Source organism: Zonotrichia leucophrys, chromosome 2 (genome assembly GCF_028769735.1).
Source record: "Zonotrichia leucophrys gambelii isolate GWCS_2022_RI chromosome 2, RI_Zleu_2.0, whole genome shotgun sequence".
In the NCBI taxonomy this organism is placed as follows: Eukaryota; Metazoa; Chordata; class Aves; order Passeriformes; family Passerellidae; genus Zonotrichia; species Zonotrichia leucophrys.
Window position 1 is genome coordinate 112,572,151 of NC_088171.1, and position 24,974 is coordinate 112,597,124.

A 24,974-nucleotide genomic window follows, 5' to 3' on the forward strand; every position below is an offset into this window, starting at 1 on the left:
AGCTTTTAAGACTACCTGGTTAAATCTGGTTATGTCAAAATTTCAGAAAATTACTTCTCAATTCAGGTAAAAAATCAAATAAAATTTTGGCCACAAAGTAATTTTTCTCCTTGCACCTTGAAAAGTAATGACTCGTATATTTATGCCCCTGTTCTTCTGCAGCACTTTTCAGAGCCAAAGCACCGGTGCAAAATGTCATCTTTTATTAGCAATGTGTGGTTTGAAAGCAAACTGTGACACACAGCCCAAGCCAATACTGGCACGTGTTTGATTATGATAATGTTGGTGATGTAGTCCTTCATTTATGGTAGTTATAAACCTGGAGTCAAAAAGCCACCTGCTTCCTGTGTTGGCATGCACAGAAATGTAATTCTAATCAATAGGGACTTTCCTCAAGGCATCTCTTCCACTGGAGACTTCTTCCAAAAAATGCCCACCAGCTTTTGCTTTATTTGAAATACAAGATGTCAAATAGAATCCCCTCACTGAACTTCCCTCTTTCTTCGTTGCTGATATTCTGTGAAAAGTGAATTTAGCTAATCTTTGTGAATACCCTTTAGATATTTTGTTTTCTTTTCTGCCTTAATCACATTTTACAGATTCTGATTAGTTACTCCTTAAACTATAAGGTGTCTTAGTATACAGGATCTACTCCAGAAATAAGTTTTCACTAGACATGTTCCATATGCTAAATGTTTTGTTTGGTTGGTTTTAAAATATGAAAATTCTAAAAAATGTGCAAAAGGTTTTGTGGCAGTTCTTAGAAGTTATATACCAAATTTTATCCTAGGTAATTTTTGCAGTATTGTGTATCAATATTTACTGGAGAAAACATTTTTCTCACATCGTGCCCAACTGTATCCTAGCACTCATGTCCTAAATTTGTCTAATATTAGCTAGTATATAGCATCAATGTTTTAATGAACAAACGTAACTCTCACGGGCAATTTCTGTTAGGTATGGACGTACATAGATACTGTGATGAACATTTATAAATAAGATTTGCAGCTGCAATAGCCACCTTAAGAATTAAGTATGGAGACTGATAGGTTAAAGAGAATAACAGGACATGTACAGAAGTTAATCTAACTACTATTTTGAAAGTGGTCCAATGCATAAAACTACTTACTCAAGTGCCATTCAGTAACTGATTCTTAATGTGCTTCCATAAAAAATATATGGGGGGGGATATACACAGAAATATGTATAATATATATATTTCTGGATTACTGACATATTCATTAATTTTTTTTCCATAATGTGCATATTTGCATCATCAATTCTACTAATAATACATTATGTGTTTTTGTGAATATACATTGCCATATACCTCCCTGAGCAAAGTGCTGTGTCTGTAGTCCATCATATTTACTGATCATTAAAACAGCAGTCAAAAATATTTATTTGTCAGAAGAGGAAAAAAGTATCCCTTGTAGGATTGAAAATAAATTAAGGTGCTGCTGAATTATATGGTGGTGCTAGAACAAAGTAAGAAAAGGCTCCATAATGGCCCACAAGGCACCTATCAACAAACTTCAGTGTACCTGGCCTGTGTTCTCTTGCAGAAACCTTCACCAAAAAAAGAGAATATTCCATGAACAATAAATAGCATTGCAAATATCTTTAATTTGGTTTCCATACCAAAAGCCTATTAGATCACACAGATTGGTATTTCTCTTAATTTCTTTAGGAACAATCTCCCATGTTTTCTAGCGATATAGACCTTGTCTGTCTCTTCATGAAAATAATACATATACAGCATATTGAAATAAAACAGCATATAAAAACCTTCTTGATATTCAAATTTCAGTAGTAGGGAAGGCAGAATAAACCAGGTTCACTGGAAAATGGAGATTTAATAATCCAACTCTTGTGAAAAAATATTTATTCCATGCTTCAAGGTTTAAATGTTGAACAAATAGCTACTATAACTTTAATAGAAGACATCAGCATGCTTCATTCAGTTTTATGTTCTCTGGCTAGAAACAAATGTTGGTAGATTTTCCATCAGCACTAATACACTGTAGTCTTTTAGCATTTTATGTAATTTCAGTAATGGACAAGAACAGTTCTTTTAAAAGGGCCGACTTTCATGCTTTTTTCCTTTGTCTCATTTTTGTTCTTTATCCTCTGTGTCCTCCCCTGTCTTTCCCTTTACAGTTATAAAGCTGCAGCAGCTGACAAAGGAAATTGCCTTGGACCATAATTCTTTTGCAGTGAGACACTCTCCAGAGATCAGTAACACAGTCGAACTGAGCATGAACAAGATCTTAATCCTACTCAGTTCCCTACCGCTGCTATAACTCTGGACAGAGTGTCACTTGGCAAGAATGAAATCTTTCTCAATTAGCTATGAGACAAACAGACAAATTAAGGTGTATCCCAGGCGCCTGAAGGCTCAATTACTTTTTATTCTTAGAAACAAGGACCTGGAGGGCTTAAGCTCTTGATTTAGTTTGACTTGTAGGAGTGTCATGTATTTTAGTTAGACAACAAACATTAGCTTTAAAGATGCCCATTGAAGTTTAGCATAATTCTGTAACATATATCACACATTAAAAATTGCCTTAAAAATCTTAAAGGAAGAACAATCCCAACATTCAGAGTATCAAGAAAAAAGGAGGCAGTGTTGGAAACAGCTAAAGATTTTTGAAAGTGTGATGGAAAACACAACAGAGGAATTTTATGGAAGTAGAACTTCAAAAGTGATCTCTGACATCCTTTCCTTAATAAAGATGGTTTCTTTGTTTACTCCACCATTTACAGGTGATCTGGGATGCAGCTGTCTAATCAATATAAAACACTGACGGGCTTAGGTTTTTGCAAGCATCCTACTGAAGGCCAAACTTCTTTTGCTATTATACAATAAAACCTGCTTCATGCCAATGGAATGGCATTGTTTATGATTTTCATAGATCATGTATGTAGACAAGGCACACTTCATAAAATCATAGGATATCCTGAGCTGGAAGGGACACATAAGAATATCAAAGTCCAATTCCTGGTTCTGCACAGTACAGCCCCAAGAATCACACTCTGTGCCTGAGAGCACTGCACAACTTGAGCTCTGTCAGGCTTGGTGCTGTGACCCCTTCCCTGGGGAGCCTGTTCCAGTGCCCAAGCACCCTCTGGGTAAAAATCTTTTTCCTGATATCCAACCTAAACCTCCCCTGACATAACTTCAGGCCATTCCCTCAGGTTCTATCACTGTTCACCGCAGAGAAGAGAGCAGTGCCTGCCACTCCTCTTTCCTCACAAGGAAGTTGAATAGTAGGGAGGTCTTCCTTTAGTTTCCTCTTCTCCAGGTGGCTTCAGCTGTTCCTCATGTGGCTTCACGGCAGGTGAAATGATGCCATTGTAGTATGTGGTGCAAACACTAATGCTCAAGATTATTAAGTGTAAATAGTCTTTCAGAAAGAAGAGGGCTAGTCCACAGTGAATAATTTGACACAGAAGAGACAAAACTGTTTAAAAAAATTAAAGGTAGTTCACTGAATCCACAGGACACAAATTAAATATGTTCTGGTTGGAGATTCTTATGTTGACAAAATACACATTTTATTTCCTAGCTGCAATGCCTAATGTCCTCTGTAACCTAAATTATATATCTATCCCAGAGCCATGGACTAGTCAGAGATTCACATTTCTATGAATATTACTTAGAGCATGGTAAGTAAAAATACAGTCACCTATTTATTCTGTTTTTATTTGATAATCTGATCTCTATTTAGGATTAGAACAAACTCCTTGACCCAAAATGAAACAAAAACTCTAATGAATATTTCTAGTCATAGCCCAAACAAAGATAGTTACAGTTATTATGTATTTCCACATTTCTGATGTCATTACCTAGATGGAAAGTGATTTTGTTTGATAATATCTTACCAAAATTGTATGTTCCAAGATACTGGGAATGAGTAGCAAAGTGACATATAATATGAATGTGAAAGTATTTTCTAGAGTGCCTTTAAAAATATGTGTTCTAGATCTAACACTATTGCTAATAATAGAAACAATAATAACTTTCTTCATTTGTATGGCTGTATTACAGGTATGGACGAGTCAATAGCTTTTCTTCCATGTGTCATTTGTATGGTAAATTTAAGTACCAACTATAAAATAAAAATACGCACACAGAGAGCATCCTTTTTAATTATAGTAGAATAACACTAGCAGAAGATAATAGGCAGTAATTTGTTTGCAAAGATTAGCACAAATGAATCCTAGATGATTACTTATAAATAAAATATTTCTCATTAAAAAGTATTGGTGAAGAATCTTGGTCCCTTATATGTCACAGGAAAAAAAAAATCCTGCTAATTCAGTGAATACAGGATTTTGCTTTTTGATGATTTGTTATTACGATAATTTAATAACATCTCAAGAGGAGTCTTAAATCTAATTTGTCAGCTTGTCTGCACAGTTTATTTGTTTGCATTGCATTTTGGTATTCTTTGAAGTTAATTGTATTAAATGGTGTAAAATGCAAAAGGCAGCCTAAGCAATATATGAATAATAATTGGATAAAGGATTTATATCTTATTGGTTGTTTCCAATTTTATGCATGATACATACTGTATTTGTTCAAAGAGATTGTCTTCTTACAGTGCATTTTTCAAGACATGGATTAATTATGTCAGATTTTCTGTGGCCACACTGGGACTGTGCAAATTGTGACACTGGTGGTATTTTCAGTGAACGCCTTGGTCCCCACTTGCTAAATTGGACTGCTTGATGTTGTTCCTAAATTCTATCTCTACTCATTAAATGAGAGTTCACTTTTCTCTCATTCATTGAGAAGCAATAAACAGTGCATACTGAGTTCTCCTCTTCATCTTCCATTAAGGCATCCTAATGCTGTGTGCCATGACTTAAAAGGTGTGCTAGGATCCTCAAGAGTAGCTGATGCCACTGTCTACAACAGAATCTTTTTTAATTTGGTTGCAATTTTTGCTTTGAAAGGAATTGGTACCTAGCCCACCTGTCAAATCTATTTTAGGACAAACAAAAATTTATTGCTTCCTATAAATGCTGTATATAGAGCCGTAAAGGATTCTTAGTGATGCAGGTTATGCACTGTTAATGAGGAAGCCACTTGAAGAGAATATGCTGTTTTTGTCAGCTAAAAGTAGCCCTATGAGTGCTGAGCTCAGTAACACTGCAAACCAGTAAGTACTTCTGCTTATAGTTCATAATTCCTGAAAACTGATTTAGAAAAATTTTATGTGACACGCATTTAGGTGTTCAACAATTTTCAAAAAAGCCAGCATGTTTTACAAGTGTACTTATTGGTTAGAAGTCAGTATGTATACATAAATATATTTACACAAAATTATAACAGCCTATGTTAACTTTCTGAAGCAATCATTTAACAAATGGTTTCAAGGAACTCTGATATTCAAAGACATTAAAAAATAATGACTGTGTCAGTGATGTAGATCAGTATTCCCAAGGATACCTATACATAATGCAGGAGAATTAGCCTTTAAAAATAGAATTGAGAAGAGTAACCACAGTGAACCCTTAAACACTGAAGTCAACCTATAGGATCATGAAAGATATCATATTAAACTCTCTCCTGTGTTAATGTCACTGCTGTAGTTTCACATCTGTGTGAAACTGGTGCTCAGGTGAATGGGTCTGGTCTCCTTTCTTACTGTGGCACTATAAAGTAGTAGTTGGAAAAGGATAGGTCTGATCCCTGTTCATTGCTTATGCATTTTGCAGCAATGACAATGAAGAGAACCACACTCAGAACATATGAAACCAGAGAGATTAATCCAGTGATCCCCAAGATACTTTATTTTAAGCAATGTGTCTGCAGTCACAGCATTTTGTCTGCCTTATAGACATTTTATGCATACAAAATGGGCTGCACAGGGCAGCGCTTCAACCTCTCTGGTAGGAGAAAGGATTTAAATGGGTCTTACCGGGCATATAATTAACTAATTTACTCAACTTTTGCTATCTAGAATTTGAACTTCTAGTTTAAGTGGTTTAAGCTATCTGTTACACTTTTAATGTAGTATAGTATATTGAAGTAAACACACATCCAGACTCTATCCTAATGAAACAGTTCTTGCCATTTCAAACCAGGATGTAGGATTTTTAATTCAGAGCTTCTCTAGAAAAAGAAATAGCCAGAGTGATTTGCTTGAAATACTTTGTATTCATGACTTGGTGACTTAAAGCTCTCAACATTTCCCTATTCTTATTTTTGCAAATGACCGATCCCTCACGTGGACAATTTTGAGGGAAAGTGTGTGCAATTTGTTGAAGATCACTCAAAAGGAGCAGATAATTCTTTCATGTGGGAATCATTTAATGCATTGTCAATAGCATTTCTACTCCTTACACTTTAGATGAAGAGTATTTAATTGTCTCTGCAGAGACTAGGTTCGAGGAGCTTGTTTTAGTATCTTGATGTTGAAGTGCAGTTTTGTTGAGATTAGTTCTCTCCACACTATAAACCTGATTTTTAAATGTTCTTAAGTAAGAGCCCTGGCTGAGTAGTAGTCTCCAAAACCAAAGCTATGCATAAATTGAAGTGTGTTCCTGAGTTGTGCCTGGGATTTGGTGTAACTGTCATTCTCTTTCCTCTGAATGGGAATGAAGTACATGGCAAAGTATAGAAATGTCAAAGTACCTCAGTTCTATACATCCTTCATCTTCATTCAAACTTAATCTGACTGGGAATAAGGCCAGGTACCCTGGGATTTTGCCTGCACATCTAAGGGTCCTTGTTAAAGTTGCATCTTTCTCCTGGCCTCTCCATATATCATCAGAGAAGAGAAAGATGATAGCTCATTGCTTTGATTGTTTTCTCCTGAGATAAAGAGACAATCAGTGCCCTTTACATTTCTCATCCAGGAAATGACATACCTAAGTAGATTTGCTGTCCCTGCAGAAAGGCAATGGTCTTGATCTTCTGACAAGATTTCATAAATTTGTAAAATAAAAAGGAGTTTACAAAGCAGGCAGGAATATAGCCAGCTGAATGATGTTATATACTGGATTGTTTTGCTCAGATGGTTTTTTTTTTTTTACCTCACTTTTTGTACAATATAAATAAGCATCTTTGATCAAACAAAGTCAAAGGAATTTCGCACACATAGAAATGAGGGAAGCTGTTCTACTTTCTGTAGCACAGATTGGTGGACTCAGGAGGACAACATTTGAAACAAATAGGATATATTTTCACATAAACTGCCAAATTCCTGTGGTTTATGTGAAACAGAATGTCCTTAACTCTGTTTATGGCAGATTGGAGCTCACCTGTCACTTACACACAGAGAATGAAAGTGGTGCTGAGACTGGGGCTCTTTCTTTTAATCTGGAAGGGGGAACTATATAGAGACAATTGTGGAGAAAAATTCTAGCACTTTCTTTGTGTATGGTGCACAGTTAAGATGCTGTCCTTGTGGTTTCTTTTCTTGTTAGTCCCCTAAGACAAACACAACAAACTCTATTCTGCTTGGTGCAGGGTAGAGATTTTTGCCAGTCATAAAGAGACCAATACATCCCGAAGCAAAGGGGCCTGCATAGATTTAGGACAGTTAAAAATTTGACCTCCCCCATGTTTGGTTTAATTCCCAGTAGATACTAAACCATTCATAGATAAAGACTACGGGCACAGATGGAAGTGTCGTCCTACACCACAGAGAGGGAGTAATTTACAAACCCTTGTACAAAAGTATTGCTTTAAGTTTCTGTGCTGTCAGATGCCTGTGAAATTATTGTTCATCAAAGTAGTAGAACAATGTAAGTGATGATGACCTAATTATGTGAAATGCGACTGAAATCACAGTGAAACATTTTAAGAATTGAAAACATCTGGATGGTGGGGGATGTCTTTAAATTGGGAGGAAAAGACAACAAAAATAGCTCTTTTCCATTTTTAAGCAAAGTAGTTTAAAATGGCTTTTGGCTCCATAAATCCACACTAAATATAATTATAAAGAGATGATTTTCTAGACATCTGTACATTTTATTAATTGTATATTTACTTTGTAAAGCATTATGTCTTTTTCAACAAGACACATTACAATTCATAATGCAATTACTTGAAAGACCACTGATACGGTTAGAATTAATTACTTGCTCAAATTCCTCACTAGAGCTCTCATAAATAAACTCAAAATATGTTCTCTTTTAAATTTTTTTTTTTATTTTATCTTTTAAAAATAGAGATTTGTTTTTACTAGGATATGGCCTTTATATTAAGACTAGATTTTTTTAGTATGGAAGGAGGGGTCTTTTATGTCAGATCAACACTTCCGATAGAGTAGCAAATCCCCAGATCAAAAAAAAATCCATCTTTTTTCTTTAAATACTAAATATAGATAAAGGAATTTTGGGGTAAATTTCACAAATGTAGACTGACAGGTGTTATTCAAGCACTGCCAAAGTATCATATCTCTATATGATTAAAGGAACTTCTGACCACAGACAATACATTTATTTAATTACATACCATAGAGATGTTAAAACTTTCATTGGAAGGAGATCAGCTATTTCTAATACAATTTTCAATGATAGCTATATTGACTTGTGTATGATTTTTTATATTTTGGTTTGTTTGTTGTTTTTTTTTTTCCCTTTAGGCTGTGCTTTGGAGGTACAAGTTTTCCCAGCTCAAAGGTTCTTCAGATGATGGGAAGAGCAAAATCAAATTTTTGTTCCAAAACCAAGATACTAAACAAATCGAAGCAAAGGTAAAAACAATACATTGTTTGTATAAAGGCAATATACAATTTTCAAAGCAGCTATGGGAGCAGGGAAGTATAGTAAACAAAGTTACTTGGAAATATTAGATGAACTCACAAAAAATGCAAAGAAAACTGATGAAATTGAAGAAAACTGAACGAATTACTTTCATCCAGTTAGAAGTTTTTTGAGATGTGTAATTAGATTTAAAAATAATAAAATACAGGACGTATGGTCTATATGGGTTTAGACATGTTTTCCAACTCTCCTCTTTGTCATTGTGATAAAGCTGTCTGAGAGCTTGAATACCCTGTTTATTGCCCTATAATTGTATCATGAAGAAATGATGGAAAATATGTCTTTAAATCAACCTGGGAGCAAAACTCAGCAAAGGTTAAAAATCTGTTTTTATTTCTCAGAGGAAAAAAAAAAAGTGTGGATTAAATACATATTTTCCAAGACTGAAGTGTCTGTATCTAGTGCAAAATCAGAAAAGTTGTATTTCCAGTCATGCTTTTGATTCAAGAGTTAATTCATGAAAACAGTAGCTGTGAGAGATTTAAGCTTACTACAATTTATGTCTTTTGAGAATACAGCCATTTACTGTCTCAATGTTTGTGAGCAGTGATCTTCCCAAGGTCTGTGATGGTTGTAACTGCCTTAGAGTCTGGGTCAAAGTTCTTTTTTGGCTAGAATCCAAATTTTAATGTAAACCTAAAGACTATTTTCTTGTTGATGTCTAAGCTTTGCTTTAAAAGCATTTACCATACTGTTTTTCCTGACCATGTTGGAGACAAAATTGCTGAATGAACGTGATAACAAAACAGTTCCATGAACAAAAAGGAAATGGTTAAATAAATTGTCTTTAGGTGCTAAATATGTAGAGTATTATAAAATATGTAAAGATAAAAAATGCATTGTTTTGGGGATAGTTTTCTGTTTAAATGCCAGTAGCTACATTAGGCATCTTTCTCCATGTCGCTTTATGCTTCATGTTAATTATTTTCAACCCAGCAGCTATTTGCTTGATTTTGAGACTTTTACTCAAATGAAGTACAGTAAAATAAAGGTATGTAAGAGTTCCCATTAAATCAACAGTGATAAAATGTAAGGACCATGGTTTTGATACCTTCATGTTCTGCTGCATCTCAAAGATAAATATTTTCTTATTTCTGATTTCCTTCAGAAATATTTTTAGTGATGCAGAATTTTTTCAGCTCTAATACGACAATAGAGTTTAACCTAATGTCATGAGGATGATTTTCTCTTAAGAAAGTAATTGTAAAATTTTATCTTGCTCTTACATACAGATGAAGGATGAAAGTCATCATTATTTTTCTAATATCTGTCTACTGTTGCTGTCATATTAACACATTATTTTAGCAGTAACAAAAATTCGTAGGAGTCCAAGAATGACACGCTGTTGGGGTGTTTGGGGATTTTGGGGATTTTAGTTTGCTTTTTTTTTTAAACTGGTAAAACTAGAATATATTTTTAATACTGAATTACATTAAAAACCCCAAATAATGAAATGCAGATTAAAAAAAAAAAGGTTTTTTTTAATATTTTAAATTATATCTGTCAATAAATCACTTAGAGATACACAAATGTGTTTGACATACATAAGCCTTAGAGGTATCCTGTGCCTTTATTGCACCTGTTATTATTTCCATTCAAATTGAGTTCTAGAAAATTCTACCAAACTTTTATTAAGGTAGAGATGCTGCATTACTCCTTATGAAGCCAGAGTATTATACAAACCTGCTAACATGCTTATTAATATGCTGTCTTGTTCCCTGGGTGCTGCTCTTTACTATATATTTAAAATTACTCAATTTTGAAATAAGAATTTATTTATTTAAATAATTTTCTTGGTGATCAAAACATGTCAACTATATGCAAAGATGTCAGGTGGCATTCTCTTTGGAAGGTGCTGTGGCATTTATAATAAGCAATTCTATCCATTCCAATTTGTTTACATATTAAGTATGTTGCTTAGTCTAAGAAATGTAGATAAATGTGTCTGTAAAATGAATGTGAAGGTTCTGGGGTCATATATTTTCAACATTGGTTACCTTAAAATTTTGTGGATAACCCCCTTCTGTATCCTTTAAATCTTTCATAGATTTAAAGGACTATTCATTGTAAGGAGAGATGGAACAGTCTAGCCTCTGTTTTCTTGCTTTACATTCCTGAGTCAGAAGTATAGTTATTTGTGGAACTGTTGAGTCATTAAGAAATGTTAATCAGATTTTCAGAAACATTTGTAATGCCAGATTTCATGAATACTGTATGCAGACTTTATTTGAAATCAGAGGATGGAAATTTTGTAAAACATCTGTTAAAGGTTGGGATGAATATTCATGCCACAGCAATCATCACCTGTTAAATGCAGCCCTGTTTTGCAGCTGGCCTGAAGACCCACTGCTGCAGCATTTTCTTTATGATTCTATTATTTTTTTCCCTAAGTTATAATACATGTGGAATAATCAGAATATGGTGAAAGGAGAACTCTGCAGGGAATAAAAACCAAAAATTGAGGAGCCATTACAGCAGTGTATTAGGGCTCTTTACTTACTTATTCCCAAGCAGCAATGTGGAAGCAGAGCATAGCAGGTAACTTTCCAGACACCACAAATACTGTGTTCAGTTTTGGGCCACTCACTAAGAGAAAGACATTAAGGTGGTGAAGTGAGTCCAGAAAAGGCCAACAGAGCTGGTGAAGGGTCTGGAACACAAGTGTGATGAGGAGCAACTGATGGAGCTGGGGTTGTCTAGCCTGGAGAAAAGGAGGCTCAGGAGGAATCTCGTTGCTCTCTACAACTGCTTAAAAGGAGATTGTAGCCAGGTGGAGTCAGCCTGTTCTCATAAGCAGCAAGCAATTGGACAAGATTAAGTGGCCTCAAGTTGCACCAGGGGAGGTATAGATTGGATACTAGGAAAAATATATTCACCAGGAGGATTGTCAATAATTGGAACAGGCTGCTCAGGGAAGTGGTAGAATCACCACCCCCAAAGGGACAATCTAGATATGTAGAGGTAGCACTGGGGACATGGTTTAGTAATGGAGTTGGCAGTGCTGGATTAACCGTTGGACTCAATAAATGTCCTATTCCACCTAAATGATTCTATGATTCTATACAATAGCTTCACAGAAAAATATGAGTTATCAAAATCAAATTCTTCCCATCTTCATTTATAATGCAGAACATTTTGTGTATTTCATGCTTTCCCAGATGTGTGTGATTATGGCAAGTTGAACCTCTGTGATAATACCTTTTAGCTTTAGAACACTTATTCATGATCTGCAGAATCGAGTGTCAAAATGCTCATCTATTGAATTTTGATCCAAGCTTAGACAAATTTGTTATTATTCTAGAAATGTGTTCCAAATTGTAGATATACATTTCTTGGGAAAAAAATAAGTATGCATCCACATTTTAAATTTTATCATACTATCTTCATAATTGTCCAGCACCTTCCCTGTATTCTGGTGGAATATACTGAGATACCAATGTTAATGTTAGAAAAATCTAGGAAAAATGCATTTTGGAGTAAAGTCAAGCACCACATAACTGGTAGTTATCAGTTGCTTTTTGTTGTTGTTGTTGTTGTTGTTGTTGTTGGGAAAAACACTTGCCACCAGAGTTTATATTCCTAAGTGAAAGGAAGTCCTTCACTGACACTGAAGAGCTAAGATTTTTATGATACTGTCAACATTTTTCATAGTGTGTTTCATGCCTGACTTAAAAAATTCAAAATGGCATGCCTTGAGACATACGGTTTGTGCTATGGATTTAGTTAGAGTTTGACTTATTTCCCGGTATTGTTCTTTTCAGCTTTAAAATAATTGTAGGCATTTAAACATTTCAAATACTGCCTTTTTTCCTGTAGAGACATTGTACTCATGCTTTTTTTTTTGGCTTCTCTCTAAGTGAAATTATGTTATTGTAAAGATATATAATGTAGAATAAAAGAAATGTGTCCTCATGGATTTAAGCAGTTCCAGTCTAAAAATCTGAACAATAATTACCATAGGTCACAGCAGTGGGTCTATGGCAGGAGGCCTGAAAGCAAACACCTAACTTAGAAGGTATCTAAGGCAAGGTCTAAGTGGTTTCTGACAAGAAAACCTTTTAAGGGTAGCATTAATCACTGATACCCCTTAGACATTCCAATCTGTAGGTTATTTCCCAGCTGTCACTCAGCAGGAGATATTGCACAATTTTGCTCAGTGAGACAAAATTTTTATGAGTGAGAGCTACAAAATAGAGCTGTCACCTTGATAGAATGTGGAGCCAATGTGTCCCTGTATTTGTTCTTACTGAGCTGTTTGGGTTAAAAAAAGAACTAACTTGGGTTAAAAAAAAAACAAACTAAGCACAGGAGGGCAAAGCTTTCTCTGCATCTGTACGGCTTCCTATCTAGTTTCTTATCAGTTTACTTGTTTGTTTAGCTATAGTTTAATGATCTATTAGTGTCTCAATAGTATCACAGCAGCTTCTGGAGGTGATACACAATCTAAGGACTGTAATAAACTCAGAGTGGTGTGACCTTCAGTATAACCTAAGTATTAGACTTTTTGAACAAAACAGAAGAGCACCTTAAATCTTTAAGAGTTCCTGTTTCGAGATAAACATATGCTTCCAAACATAGGAGTAAATGATGTGTATAAAAATCAGCATCTTACATTATTGAATTTTTACCAAACTGGGAACTGAGGGTCTTTCTGTGCTTGGTAAAACACGTATGACTCAAAAGCTGCATTTCAGTTTGTGCTTTCACCTCCCCAACTTGCAGCACAACAGTTCTCTCAGAAAAAGGCAAAGCCACATTGCTGTGCTGCCGCAGGTGAGCTTTTGTTCACAGATTGGCTGAACTCCTAAGCTGAGCAGTACAAAACTGAAGTGGGTACAAAAATAAGTTTATCAAGATGAAGGTCCAGTCATCAAATATATATGTATATCAAATATATCTATTTGAATATGGAAAACCAAAGAAGGCACAAATATGGTATCAGCTAAGGAAGAAATTAAACTTCAAGGATTTCACATTAATCTCATTATTAATTAATACTATCTTAGTATTAATTAATGCCAATTAATAGTACTTGAAATTATCTTGTAAAGAAACGTAATCTAAATATCCTGAATGACTACTGATCACATTACTGTGAACAAAATACCCACTTTCTACTGTTGCGAGGTGACTTGATGGGTGCTTGCATCATTTTCCAGGCTGACATTTCTGCTCATTTCAAGTCTGTTCTCCAAAATGCAATTTTAAATTAATCCTTGTTCTTAGCCTTGAGGGTTTTTCAGTGAGCATCACAGTGCTCTTCACATTTAGAGTATCATCTTTAAATGGGTTATAAGTATACAGCCTTAAGATTTTTATAGAGTGATTGCTCAGTTGCAGTTACTGAATTTTTGAATTCACATTTCTGACTTGTGTTGATTTCTGTGGTTCAGCTTTTAGCTTCCCCATGTCTTGCATATGGATTATTTGTCTAATATCTATTTTAGATCAGATTCTATGCAAATATAGAGAGACCATGTAACTCCACTTTTGATGAACAAATATCTTCTCATGTCAGCTGTTTATATATGGATGAAAGAGAAAAAAAATTTAAATATACCTAGGGTACTTAAAAACAAAATTGCTGGATTTTGTAAATGTATCATTTATGTAGTTGTATCATACTACATAATATATGTATAATACAATACAATAAGAGATTGCTGAGGTTTGGTTTGTTTGGTTTTTTTTTATTTTGGGAAAACTCCCTTTTTTCTCTTTCTTTCTCTGTCTGTTCAATTGCAAAGACTTTCTTTGTGAAAACTACTAGAATTCCAATATACCAATATACTTCTGACATTTTCAATGACTGCATCTTTCTCACATGCCCTTTTGCCCACTTATGTTGTCCTCAGCAGGAAGTGCAGATGTTCATTAACAATCTGGTGTAATGACAGCAATGTAAGGTGAGAGCAGTTTAATCAAAAGATAGCTTAGAAAGACAATTTGAAGACCAGAGGGTACACTGATATTCCTGAGAGAGTAGGGTCTTAGCTGAGCAGTACAGGCAACAGTCTGGAAATTGTAATAATAGTAAATTGTGTACTTGTGCATGGACAAGCAGAAGTGGCTTAAATTAGGATTTCTTTGCTTTTTGGAGGATTCAGAGCATGTGACTTTCCCTACTGGTATCAACTTCAAGGGCTTAATTGCATATTTTTTCAGGTTTCTTAGAGTTTGTCTGTTTGCTCACTTGAAACTTCATCTGTCCCATGTGTGCAGTACACACTAGCCTGCCTAGAGGAAAGTGTATTCAGACAAAAATATGGCAGAGGACAAAGTGTGTACAGAAACAACCCGGGTGGTTGGGGGTGCACAAGAGCCTGTGGGTTCCCCTCTGTCTGCTTGCAGCAGTGCCAACCTGGAGACGCCTAAAAGGGCAAGTTCCCAGCAGAAGTGAGGGCATGTTTTTTCCTGTCAGCAGCCCTACATGGAGCCATATCTGTTTGTTAAGATTTCTTGTGATTGGGCTAATCTGCCTGAAAAGTGTTGTTCCTGATAAAGTCCTGTTCCCATCAATCAGGCTTCTGGGAACTGAGTTGCAGTCATTAATCTGACCCACTTGTACTTGCTGCATACCAGTCAGCCTACTGTGCTTCAAGGTGCTTTAATTTCTAGTTAAAATTGCATGTCTTCATTGCAAATAATAACTGAGCATTTGCTGATTTCTCAATGCTCTTCTTTGCAGTCAAGGTAATTTCCATGTTGTCTCATTACAGTTGATAACAGTTATCAAGTGGGAACATCCAGAGGATGTTCTGTTGCCTCACCCATTTCCCTTGATGGTCAATTGAGCAGTGGATACTCCTGATGTGTAACTCTTGCAGAAAGCTGTGATAACTCTTGGAAATAATTATACTCATGCTCTGTGAAAATTCAGTGTCCAGTAATTATGATAGCAACAACATTACCTAATTGACTTGAACAATTCTCCAACTGTAGCATTTGTTTTAATATGGTTATCTTGTTGAGACATAGGGGGAATTGCAGTCTTTCTACAGATAATACATGCAATTGATACTAAAAATATTTCACAGATCCACTAAATATTTATTCCCTTATCTTAAGCTTCAGGTGTGTTTTTATAGTACTAAAAAGATAAAAAAAATAAATAAAGTAACTTAATTCGAATGACTCATAGTTGTTATTCTGAAATAGCTTCCATAATTCCTTGTTTCCTCATCTGTGAATGACCATTGTTTTCTTATTTATGATAAATTTTCTTATTTTAAAATTTGAGGGAGGAAAAATCCACATTGACATAGTGATAAAATTTCCATTCTCTGGGTTTAAAAATGAGAATGTCTCTAAATGGATTAGCCTTTTATATAGACACAGCTGGCAGGTTTGTGAAACTTGGCATAAATTTTTTCTTCTTTTTTGAAAATTAGTCATCAGGGGAGTTTAAAGAACCTCATGAGATGTCATCAGTTTGTTTCTGAGCATGTCTTAAGGACATCTGCTGAGGCTTCGGAGACCTGAACAAAGCTTCACCCGTTCAGTACATCACTGGACACTCTGCACATCCAGCTGTCTGCTTTCACGCTGCTGTCCCTCACCCATGAGGGCTTTGTGAATGTCCCCATGTATTCTGTGAAGCAATGTCTTCCAGGAAATCTCAAGAGGCAAAAAATTGCAGTTTGATGTCCTTTGAGAAATTTAGCAATTTTTGTTGAATTTACAACATTTTCAATATTCTTCTAAACAAAAGAGCAAAACCTGGAACCATACAGCGTGGGAATACCAGTGCTAGACAGAAAGACTAGTAGAATATACCACAGATAGCAATTATTGGCTTCATGTTGCAATGAAAAAATCCGTATGGGCAGTGAATCAAAGCAGAAATGTAAAATCTGTACTGCTTCCCCTAGACTTATATTGAAGTATTGAAGTATTGAATTACTGAGGTATTGAAGTAATTGCTTTCAAAATACAACAGATATTTATTGATTAAATACCAGCTTCAAAAACACATACTGAAAATGACCTAAAAAAATTGATCAGATAAGGTCAATTAGACATAAAGGAGCAAATGTATATGTGTTTAAAAATGTAGTTTTTATTTATTTTCTCTCTGGTGCGGTCTAAAAAGGCCCAGCTAGTCTAATCAAATGCTGAGCAGACTATAAAGAAATGTAAATTAAAGCAGAAAAATAAGGATTTTTTATAATATTCCTAATAAATTTAAAACATGGAATATATTCATTTTTTGGCCCAATAACAAATCCAAATTAACACTCTGAGATAGTAGCATATTTTGAAAATATATCCTCTCTTTTTTAATATATATTGAAGAATCAGGTAAGCAAATAGCTGTTTAATAGTGTTATTTAATAGCTGATTAATAGTGTGAGGAGACATGAAGAACAAATGTAATATATGTGGAACTCAACATTATTATCTTTTGTGGGCACATTGGTTAAATAGTAGTAGTCCATAGGTGTGCAGACTGTTACAGCACAGCCATAAAATTTCTATCTAAATTAACCTGCAAAAGTGCCAAATGTGCATTAACCTGAGCAAAATAAAAATTATATAGTGTCACTTTCTTTTCCCTTTAGCTAGTAGGATCTCATATTTCTATGAGGCACTTAACCTAGAAATTTGTCCATCTTAGCCTCCAAGCAATTATTTACAGAATATTCCATTTACAATGCTTAAGTCTCTATAATGGAGAATTGTAAGGCACATCAGCGGAATTACATAAAGATATTAAAATTATTGCTGTTGTAACAGTGGTTCATTCCTGGTTATATGCTTATGGGATATTTTTCCATTTCATGTCTAATCTTTTTTTTTTTTTTTTTCTTCACTTCCAGGAGCTGGAGTTTTCTAACCTGTTTGCAGTCCTTCACTGTATCCACTCATTCTTTGCAGCCAAAGTGGCTTGTTTGGACCCTTTGTATGTAGGCAGCCAAGCCACAGCTTCTGCTGCTCCCACAACTTCTGGTACTGGCAAATTAAAGTATTCTACTTGACATCCCCCATGACAGCACTGCCACTTAACAACGAGACATAAAAATGTATAAATATTCATAAGATTTAGACCTTTGGTGAACCATGTATGTGGAAACCAATCCTGGAGGCAAGACATCTTGCAGCATCAGCAGATAAATGGTCACGTGGGATCATAATTTCATCGCGGTTCTGCAAGACATCAGTAAATAATCCTAGTCAAAACCCCAGAATAGGATGGATATGCTTTTAGTATTATCTATTTGTACTTACATAGTGCTTTAAGCGACAGTGGAAGCAAAGGAATAAATGGCGAAATGAAGCACTTGAGTATTTAATAAAATTTTCAAATTGCTGTAATAATGCACAAATAGAATTGTCATTTTCCTCTTTTCAGATGTTTTTTAATGACAATGTGCTAAACTCTGAGTATGAACATAATGCCCTATCATTATATTATAAGTGAGACCAAGCATACAGTACATGGTGACAAAGGAGATAAGCATGAAAAGACATTTGTGTAAGTACCTCCTCAAATAAGAAAGCACTTTAAGCACTGTTGTACATCCACACTTGTTTTCATACATGGAATCACGCTGCTTTTTCCATTTTGTTCTCTTCATCTAACAGGAACAACAGCAAACATATAGCCATACTGGTCTGATACATTAAAAACAAAACAAAACAAAACAAGCCACAAAAAGAAAAAACACTTTCATGGATAAGTTCCTCTTCTTCAAGTAAAAATAATGGCATATGAATTTAATTTTAATTATAAATTAGTGCAAGTACAAAACATAGTGTGTCATCTGTTTATTTCCTCCTTTTTTTTTGTTAAGAATTAAATGCTGTAAATCTAATAGTCTTTGTTCACAAGAATTTGAAATTGTTTCAGACAATTCACTTAATATATTGTTTCCATGGCTAACCTTGATTTCACATCATAGTTGGAACTTATGTTTCATTTAAACTCTCAACAAATAGATTTTTTTCATTATGCTTTAATAATTATTTTACCCTTTGAATTCTTAATAAGTTATTTAATAAATATATTGATAGTAAGACAGGAATAAATTGAATAAGCTATAAAGAATGCATTACAGAATGCATAATTTCTTTGTTTTTTAAGACCTTTGCATCATTCTGGATCAAGTACTAGTTTCAGAGTATCATTTAATGATTAAATATAAAGGACTTTAAAATTATTAACTTTGTTTAATTGAAATTTTATAATATTTTTTTGCTATGACACACACAAGTGAAGATGATGGAAAAAAGGTATATATTTTCAGGAGTAGTTTTTGGGGTTTCTATTTATTGTTTTGAAATCAAAACTACCTTTTCTTTCCCCCCTCCACTTAGACTTGTTAGAGGCACTTATGAGATAGGGCCACTGTCTTCCTTGTGTAGCAGAAAGAGTAATTCTATCACATCCATTTCTTTGGGTTAAGATGATCAATACTTCAAAAGTGAAGCCAGAGGAGAATTTATCCAAATGGGAGCAATTCAAAATGCAAAGCAAGGACAAAAGATGAATGAAATTAAGGAGCAAATCATGTGTCTAGTTTTTTTTGCTTTGCATTACAAATATTTGAATTTCCATGTGTGAGTAACATTGTTTTGTAGCATAGCTGATCTAATTTGATACTAGTTCCAAATAATCTGAAAATATTTGGGAGAGGGGAACTCTTTTATCACTTTCAAAGGTCTTCTGGTACACACGTACTTCCTATTAGTACACCTTCAAGGGCTACACATTTATTTTCTATCTTAAATTCAGTGGAATGATGTAACAATCCATCTATTAAATGCCACTCTAAATGGCACCAAAATTAAATGTTTTCGTAGACACCATCATGAACTTTTTAATAAGAATTGTTCCTAAATAAAGGGGACACATCTGAAGGATAGATAAAGCTACCATGGCTGTCCATAAGATCTTGAGCTCGGACACAAACCCCAGATATTTTGGATCTAAAGCTATAACAGTTTAAGAGGTTTAACAGTGGTAACTGAGGCACTGCCCTGGTCTAGAAAGCATATACAGGAAACACAAATTTTGGCAGGGCATTGACAGCGCTGAAAAGAGAAGCCTAATATCTTTAAATGACAGTTCTCAGTGCTCCCAAATAATCTCCTCCACTCCTCCACTTCAGTGCATTGCTGTGGCACTGTCACAACAGTGTGGCCATGTGCTACCACCTCTGCTGGCAACAGCAGAATCTGAAACTGGTCAGCTGCTGGTTGAATATTTTCTCTTCAACTGTTCATGTGATGTGCAGCTGCATCACTGAATCTGAGGGGTGTTTAGGAGTTGTGCTTGAATGAGCGTAACATTTACCCAAACCAGCACAAAATATGCCATTGCAAATTTCTGTAGATGAAGGAATATGAAAGCCCCCCTGAAGATCTCTGGCAAGACTTTTCTTTATAGAACACCTGGATTCATCACTGAGAGTTTTGCAACTGAGCATTAAATACAGAATATTTAAGAAACACATTAGCCTGTAATTTTTTGTTGTTGTTGTTGTTGCTTTTCTAAGGACATAAACTGGTGGGGGCTTCATCAGTACTTTTATTTTCAAGAAGAAAAGTGCTATTGAGAGAATATAAGATGTCATAGCTTTAACTGCAGGTCAGTTGTTGATTTCTAAATGCAGCAGGCATTTGTGCAGTGACCTGACAGAATATTCAGAGGCGACTCTGCATCCAACCTTGCCCTTGTAGAGCAACTTGGTCAGAAATTCAGTCTTGAACCAAAGAGGCAAAATTTAAAATTCTGTGTTATAACTAATCCTGAAATATCAAAATAAAATTTACAAACATATTAAATGGCTACATTTTGCATTTAAATGCCTACTTTTAAAGCATAGTGAACTCCATATGCATATGTCAAAACTCAGGCTTTGCATTTCAGCCTGTCATTTCACACATAGAGTATAATGAATACAAAAGTGTTTTTTAAGTCAACACAGCCCATTGACAATGAAAAGACAGAGTTATAATGAGCCATCAGCTTTTGCTAAAAATCTGTATGCAAGTGATAGCAAATATTTTAACAAGAAAGAGTAAACAAACAAATCCATAGCATAATACGTAATTTGTTCTCTTTATGTCATGATATTTTCAAGTAAGTTTAATAAAGAAAATTCTTTATAGTACTGTGCCTATTGATGTTATATAGTATGCCAAAAATATGTAATCTTAAGTATAACTAAATGTATTTGGCTTGATTTGGTTTGCTTTATGATGGGAATTTTAGATTTTCTGGTCTTCACAGAATTAATCATATGCTAGGTTATAGTGTTAGCATAATTTTATTATGAAAGTGTTACAAATTTGAATACATTTATTCTTGATTTCATTAGTAAATGAATATGCTTCATTTTCTAAATATTTTTAAAAATAGCAGTTACAGATTTTCAAAAGAGCTTTGCATTCCAGTAACACAAAGGCACCTTTGAAATAAAAATCAGCATATATTTAGCTGTTGGCGATTTTATCATGTTAATTAAGTACATCAAGAACTTAGTGGAGAAGAGCTAGTTTTAAGAGGGCTATTTTTTTAAACCAGTCATTTAAAGTTTTATCTATTAAACTAGAATTATTAAGAATGTGAACCAATAATAATATATCCAATAATATAATTTTAATATGCTTTGAGAAAAGAATAATGGAAAATCTTGTTTTCTAAATTAGTTCTTGATTCCACAAAACGATATTTATTTATTTTAAATGCAGAGACTTATCAGAACACCTCAAAGTGCAAGATTAAACCTGTAGTTGTCAACACTGCAGCCCATTACTTTAAATTTGATTTGGTTTATTCAATGCCTTAAGATGTTTCTTGTATCAGCCAAAATAATAAAAAAGACTTGAGGTCTTGAGAATGTACAACTGTTCCCCCTAGAAATTCAGATCAGTTTTCATTCTTTCTTGGCAGTTCCAAGAAAGCTTTTGGAAATTTTATTAAGATTGAAAACACTGAGCCCTACATTTAACTTTCTATTTCTTTATGTGGTGGTTTGGTCTCTGAAAAAGTTTGTGAAAAAAAGTTTTGTGTTTGAAAAAAAGTTAAAGCTAATTTTAAAAAGTTCTGTCTCAGGCAGTTATGAGTCTGAGCTTAAAGCTCACACCTCTGACTGGTTCACTATGATGGGAAACATGAAAGACTCACTTAAGATCCCAGAATTTAAGTACCTGTCTTAGATGCCTGAGGTTGCACCTCAGGCACTTCAAAAGGGAAACACAGGGTGGGAATATAGCTTAAGATCTCTGAAGGTGCACGTGTATGTGTCTCTCTTTCTCTTTGTTTCTCTAAGGAACTAGAGGTGCTTCTATTTTAGTGTTTTCATTTTATCAGGAATGTGCTTTTTAAGCCAGGCTCCTGCCTACAGCCACTCATGCAATTTTTCTTATCACAGAGCAGTCATCAAGCACATGAACTGTTTCTTTCAAGATGACGCTAAGCAAGCATCCCAGTTCTAGGTCCTGGTGGGCTTTCAGACCATGCAGCCCAACTGAAATGAGTCCAGAGGAAAAAACCTTCTGAGATGCTACCAGCAAGAGTGTCTGGTCCTGGTGCCAGCCTTTTCTGGGGCTGTGGCAGCCGCTGCTCATGCACCATGGAGAAAAAGCTGAAAAAGCTAAAAAAGCTTAAAAAAGCTGAGCTTCACAGTGTAGCCCTCTGGAGCTCAGTGCCTGGAAGGGGATGCTGTGCTGCAGCAAGGGGCAGAATGAAGCTGAAAAAGGCTGATGCTGCCCAGGCAGGTGATTCTGCATCACTTTTTCCCTCACCGCACCAGTATTGGCTGCAAGCAGGCTGCCCCATGCTGGCCAGCCCTCTGCCCCTGCTGCATCTTCCTCCCCATCTGCCACAAACACAGCCCTGAATATTGGCTCTGGGGTCCCCAAGCACCCTTCCATGTTCCCTCACTCCTGTTGCTCAGACAGATGCCAAACTGTTTTTAGCTACATAATGGAGCCTCTAAACCTTATACAGGGCCAGGGGACAGAGTTAAGGTTTATGGCAAGAGCATAATGGCAAGAGCTTGAGTGTGTGATTAACTTTCAGGTTATAGCAAATAAAGTCTTATCTGTGCTTAAGTGCTTTCCTGACTTGGAGGGATATTAAGTGGAATTACTTTATTTTCCTGGAATAAGTTCTAAAATGTCAACACATTTCTACTTGCTTGGCTCCATTTTCAGGAAGTTTAGCAGAGGCAGTGGTTCATATACTCTTAAAATCATAAAGAAAAAAACATTGGAATGCTGGAAAAAAAAACCCCTCCTGTTCAGATTCTGTATATTATTACAGTACATTGCATAATCTATTGAAATATATTGAACAATGTGCAAACAAATACTTTCATTTGCATTTCCTTGTCAGTTTTCGCCATGCTGTACATGCTTTCCACTTTCAAAAACTTTCTCCACAGGAATCCCAGCTATCTGATACAGAAATCTTTTGCTATTCAGTATATACTAATATATAATGTGTGTGTATGTGTGGGTGTGTGTGTGTGTATGTATGGGGGTGTGTGTCTATATATTAGTATATACTAATGGAATATATTCAGTATATATTAATGAAATTTACATATTAGGCACAACTGTAAAACAGAAGCATACATCCATGAAGCTTTATATTTAAAAACCTACAATACTATAAAGAAACATATGTATATTAGTTGAAGAAATGGCTATTTTTGCAGGGTATGCACAATCTGGATATATGATAATAAATTGATAAACCTTAACAGATTTATTATTTCATACCTCCAGGAACTTAAAGATTTTTTTAATTATTCTTATCCCTTTAGCATATTTGCAATATATGTCATAAATTTTAATTTGTTATGGATTAAAATGACTGAAAAAATGTAACAGAAAGTCCTATATATTTTATAAATATTAAAAAAAATAAGAAAAGCTATTCAAATTATTTATTTCATTTTTAGTTAAGGTTTTGTGATTGTTTGTAATATGTATTTGTGACAAGCATAAGTCACCTAGTTGTTTAAGCTCATTAATGTACCACTAATAAAATGCTATCTTCTGTTTTGTTTTTGTTATGCTTCTTTTTGTAATGGAACATAGCAGAAAAAATAGAAAATAAATACTTTTTTAACTAATCTTTTGCATTCAGTCATACAGTGTATGAGTTTTATATTGTTGAAAGCCAAGCCTGGGAAATCAAGAAAGTATTTGAAGAACCTGGGGTGGTAAAGTTATTTCTGAAAAACTGTTTATTTAATAGAAATAATGACCATTCCTTGCTTGTATGATTGTGACACTGTTCACAGGGGTCTTATTTGAGGCAAGAGACTAGGATCTGACTCCATGTTTCAGAAGGCTTGATTTATTATTTTATCATATATATTACATTAAAACTACACTAAAAGAATAGAAGAAAAGGTTCTCATCAGAAGGCTAGGCTAAGCTATGAATAGTAAAGAAAGAATGATAATGAAGGCAGCTGCCTCAGACTCTCTGTCGGAGCCAGCTGGGCTGTGATTGGCCATTAATTAAAAACGTCCAAGATGGGCCAGTCACAGACCCACCTGTTGCATTCCACAGCAGCAGATAATCAATGTTCACATTTTGTTCCTGAGGCCTCTCAGCTTCTCAGGAGGAAAAATCCTAAGGAAAGGATTAAAAGATGTCTGTGACGGTATGACCATTTCTACAAGGCCTGTCACCCACTTAACGCCTGACTAGGACTCTGGAAATATCCCACTCTCCCCTGGCTATGAAGCTCAACTATCACCCAGCCACCAGATAATTTTACCATTAATATTAAAGTACTTAGTTGGTTGGAATTAACCTAGGCCCAATATTGCAGGGCCTGAAAGTATTTTGGAAGATCTTTGAAACCAAACATTTTTCAAATGGTGCTGCAACTACTAGAGCAAAAACAACCTTGATGAGTTTAATTTTGCTTGGGTTTTTTTCTGACTGCGGGAAGAGATGCTGGAAGATGGGGAGTCCCTGCTTTTATTTAGGGACATTTGTACCTTTTTGTCAATTTAGGGTGGGAGTCTGCAGTGCATATCTCACATGCACATTTTTCATGCCTTTTTTGTGCTCCAGGTGTGGGAAGGCCAGGAAAGCTCCCTTACAACAGCGCTGCTGTCACCTGTCTCTCTCAGCCCTTCCAAAAGCACTTCCCAAGGCTTTCTCCAGAGGCTGGGGTTGCCTTCCTCAGCCCTCTACCCAAGGGAATCTTCTTTGGT

The 24,974-nt window shown here is 35.1% G+C and overlaps 1 protein-coding gene across 6 annotated transcripts in view; it reads left to right on the plus strand.

Moving 5' to 3' along the window:
• Positions 1 to 23,801, plus strand: part of SNTG1 (syntrophin gamma 1) — a 315,746-nt gene extending 291,945 nt beyond the window's left edge. For all 6 annotated transcript variants that reach the window (XM_064706080.1, XM_064706079.1, XM_064706083.1 and 3 more), the window contains 2 exons: positions 8,604 to 8,714; positions 17,604 to 23,801. In XM_064706080.1, coding sequence (XP_064562150.1) covers positions 8,604 to 8,714; positions 17,604 to 17,762 — 270 coding nt within the window. In that variant the 3' untranslated portion in view covers positions 17,763 to 23,801. The remainder of the gene's footprint in view (positions 1 to 8,603; positions 8,715 to 17,603) is intronic.
• The last annotated feature ends 1,173 nt before the right edge of the window (positions 23,802 to 24,974 follow it).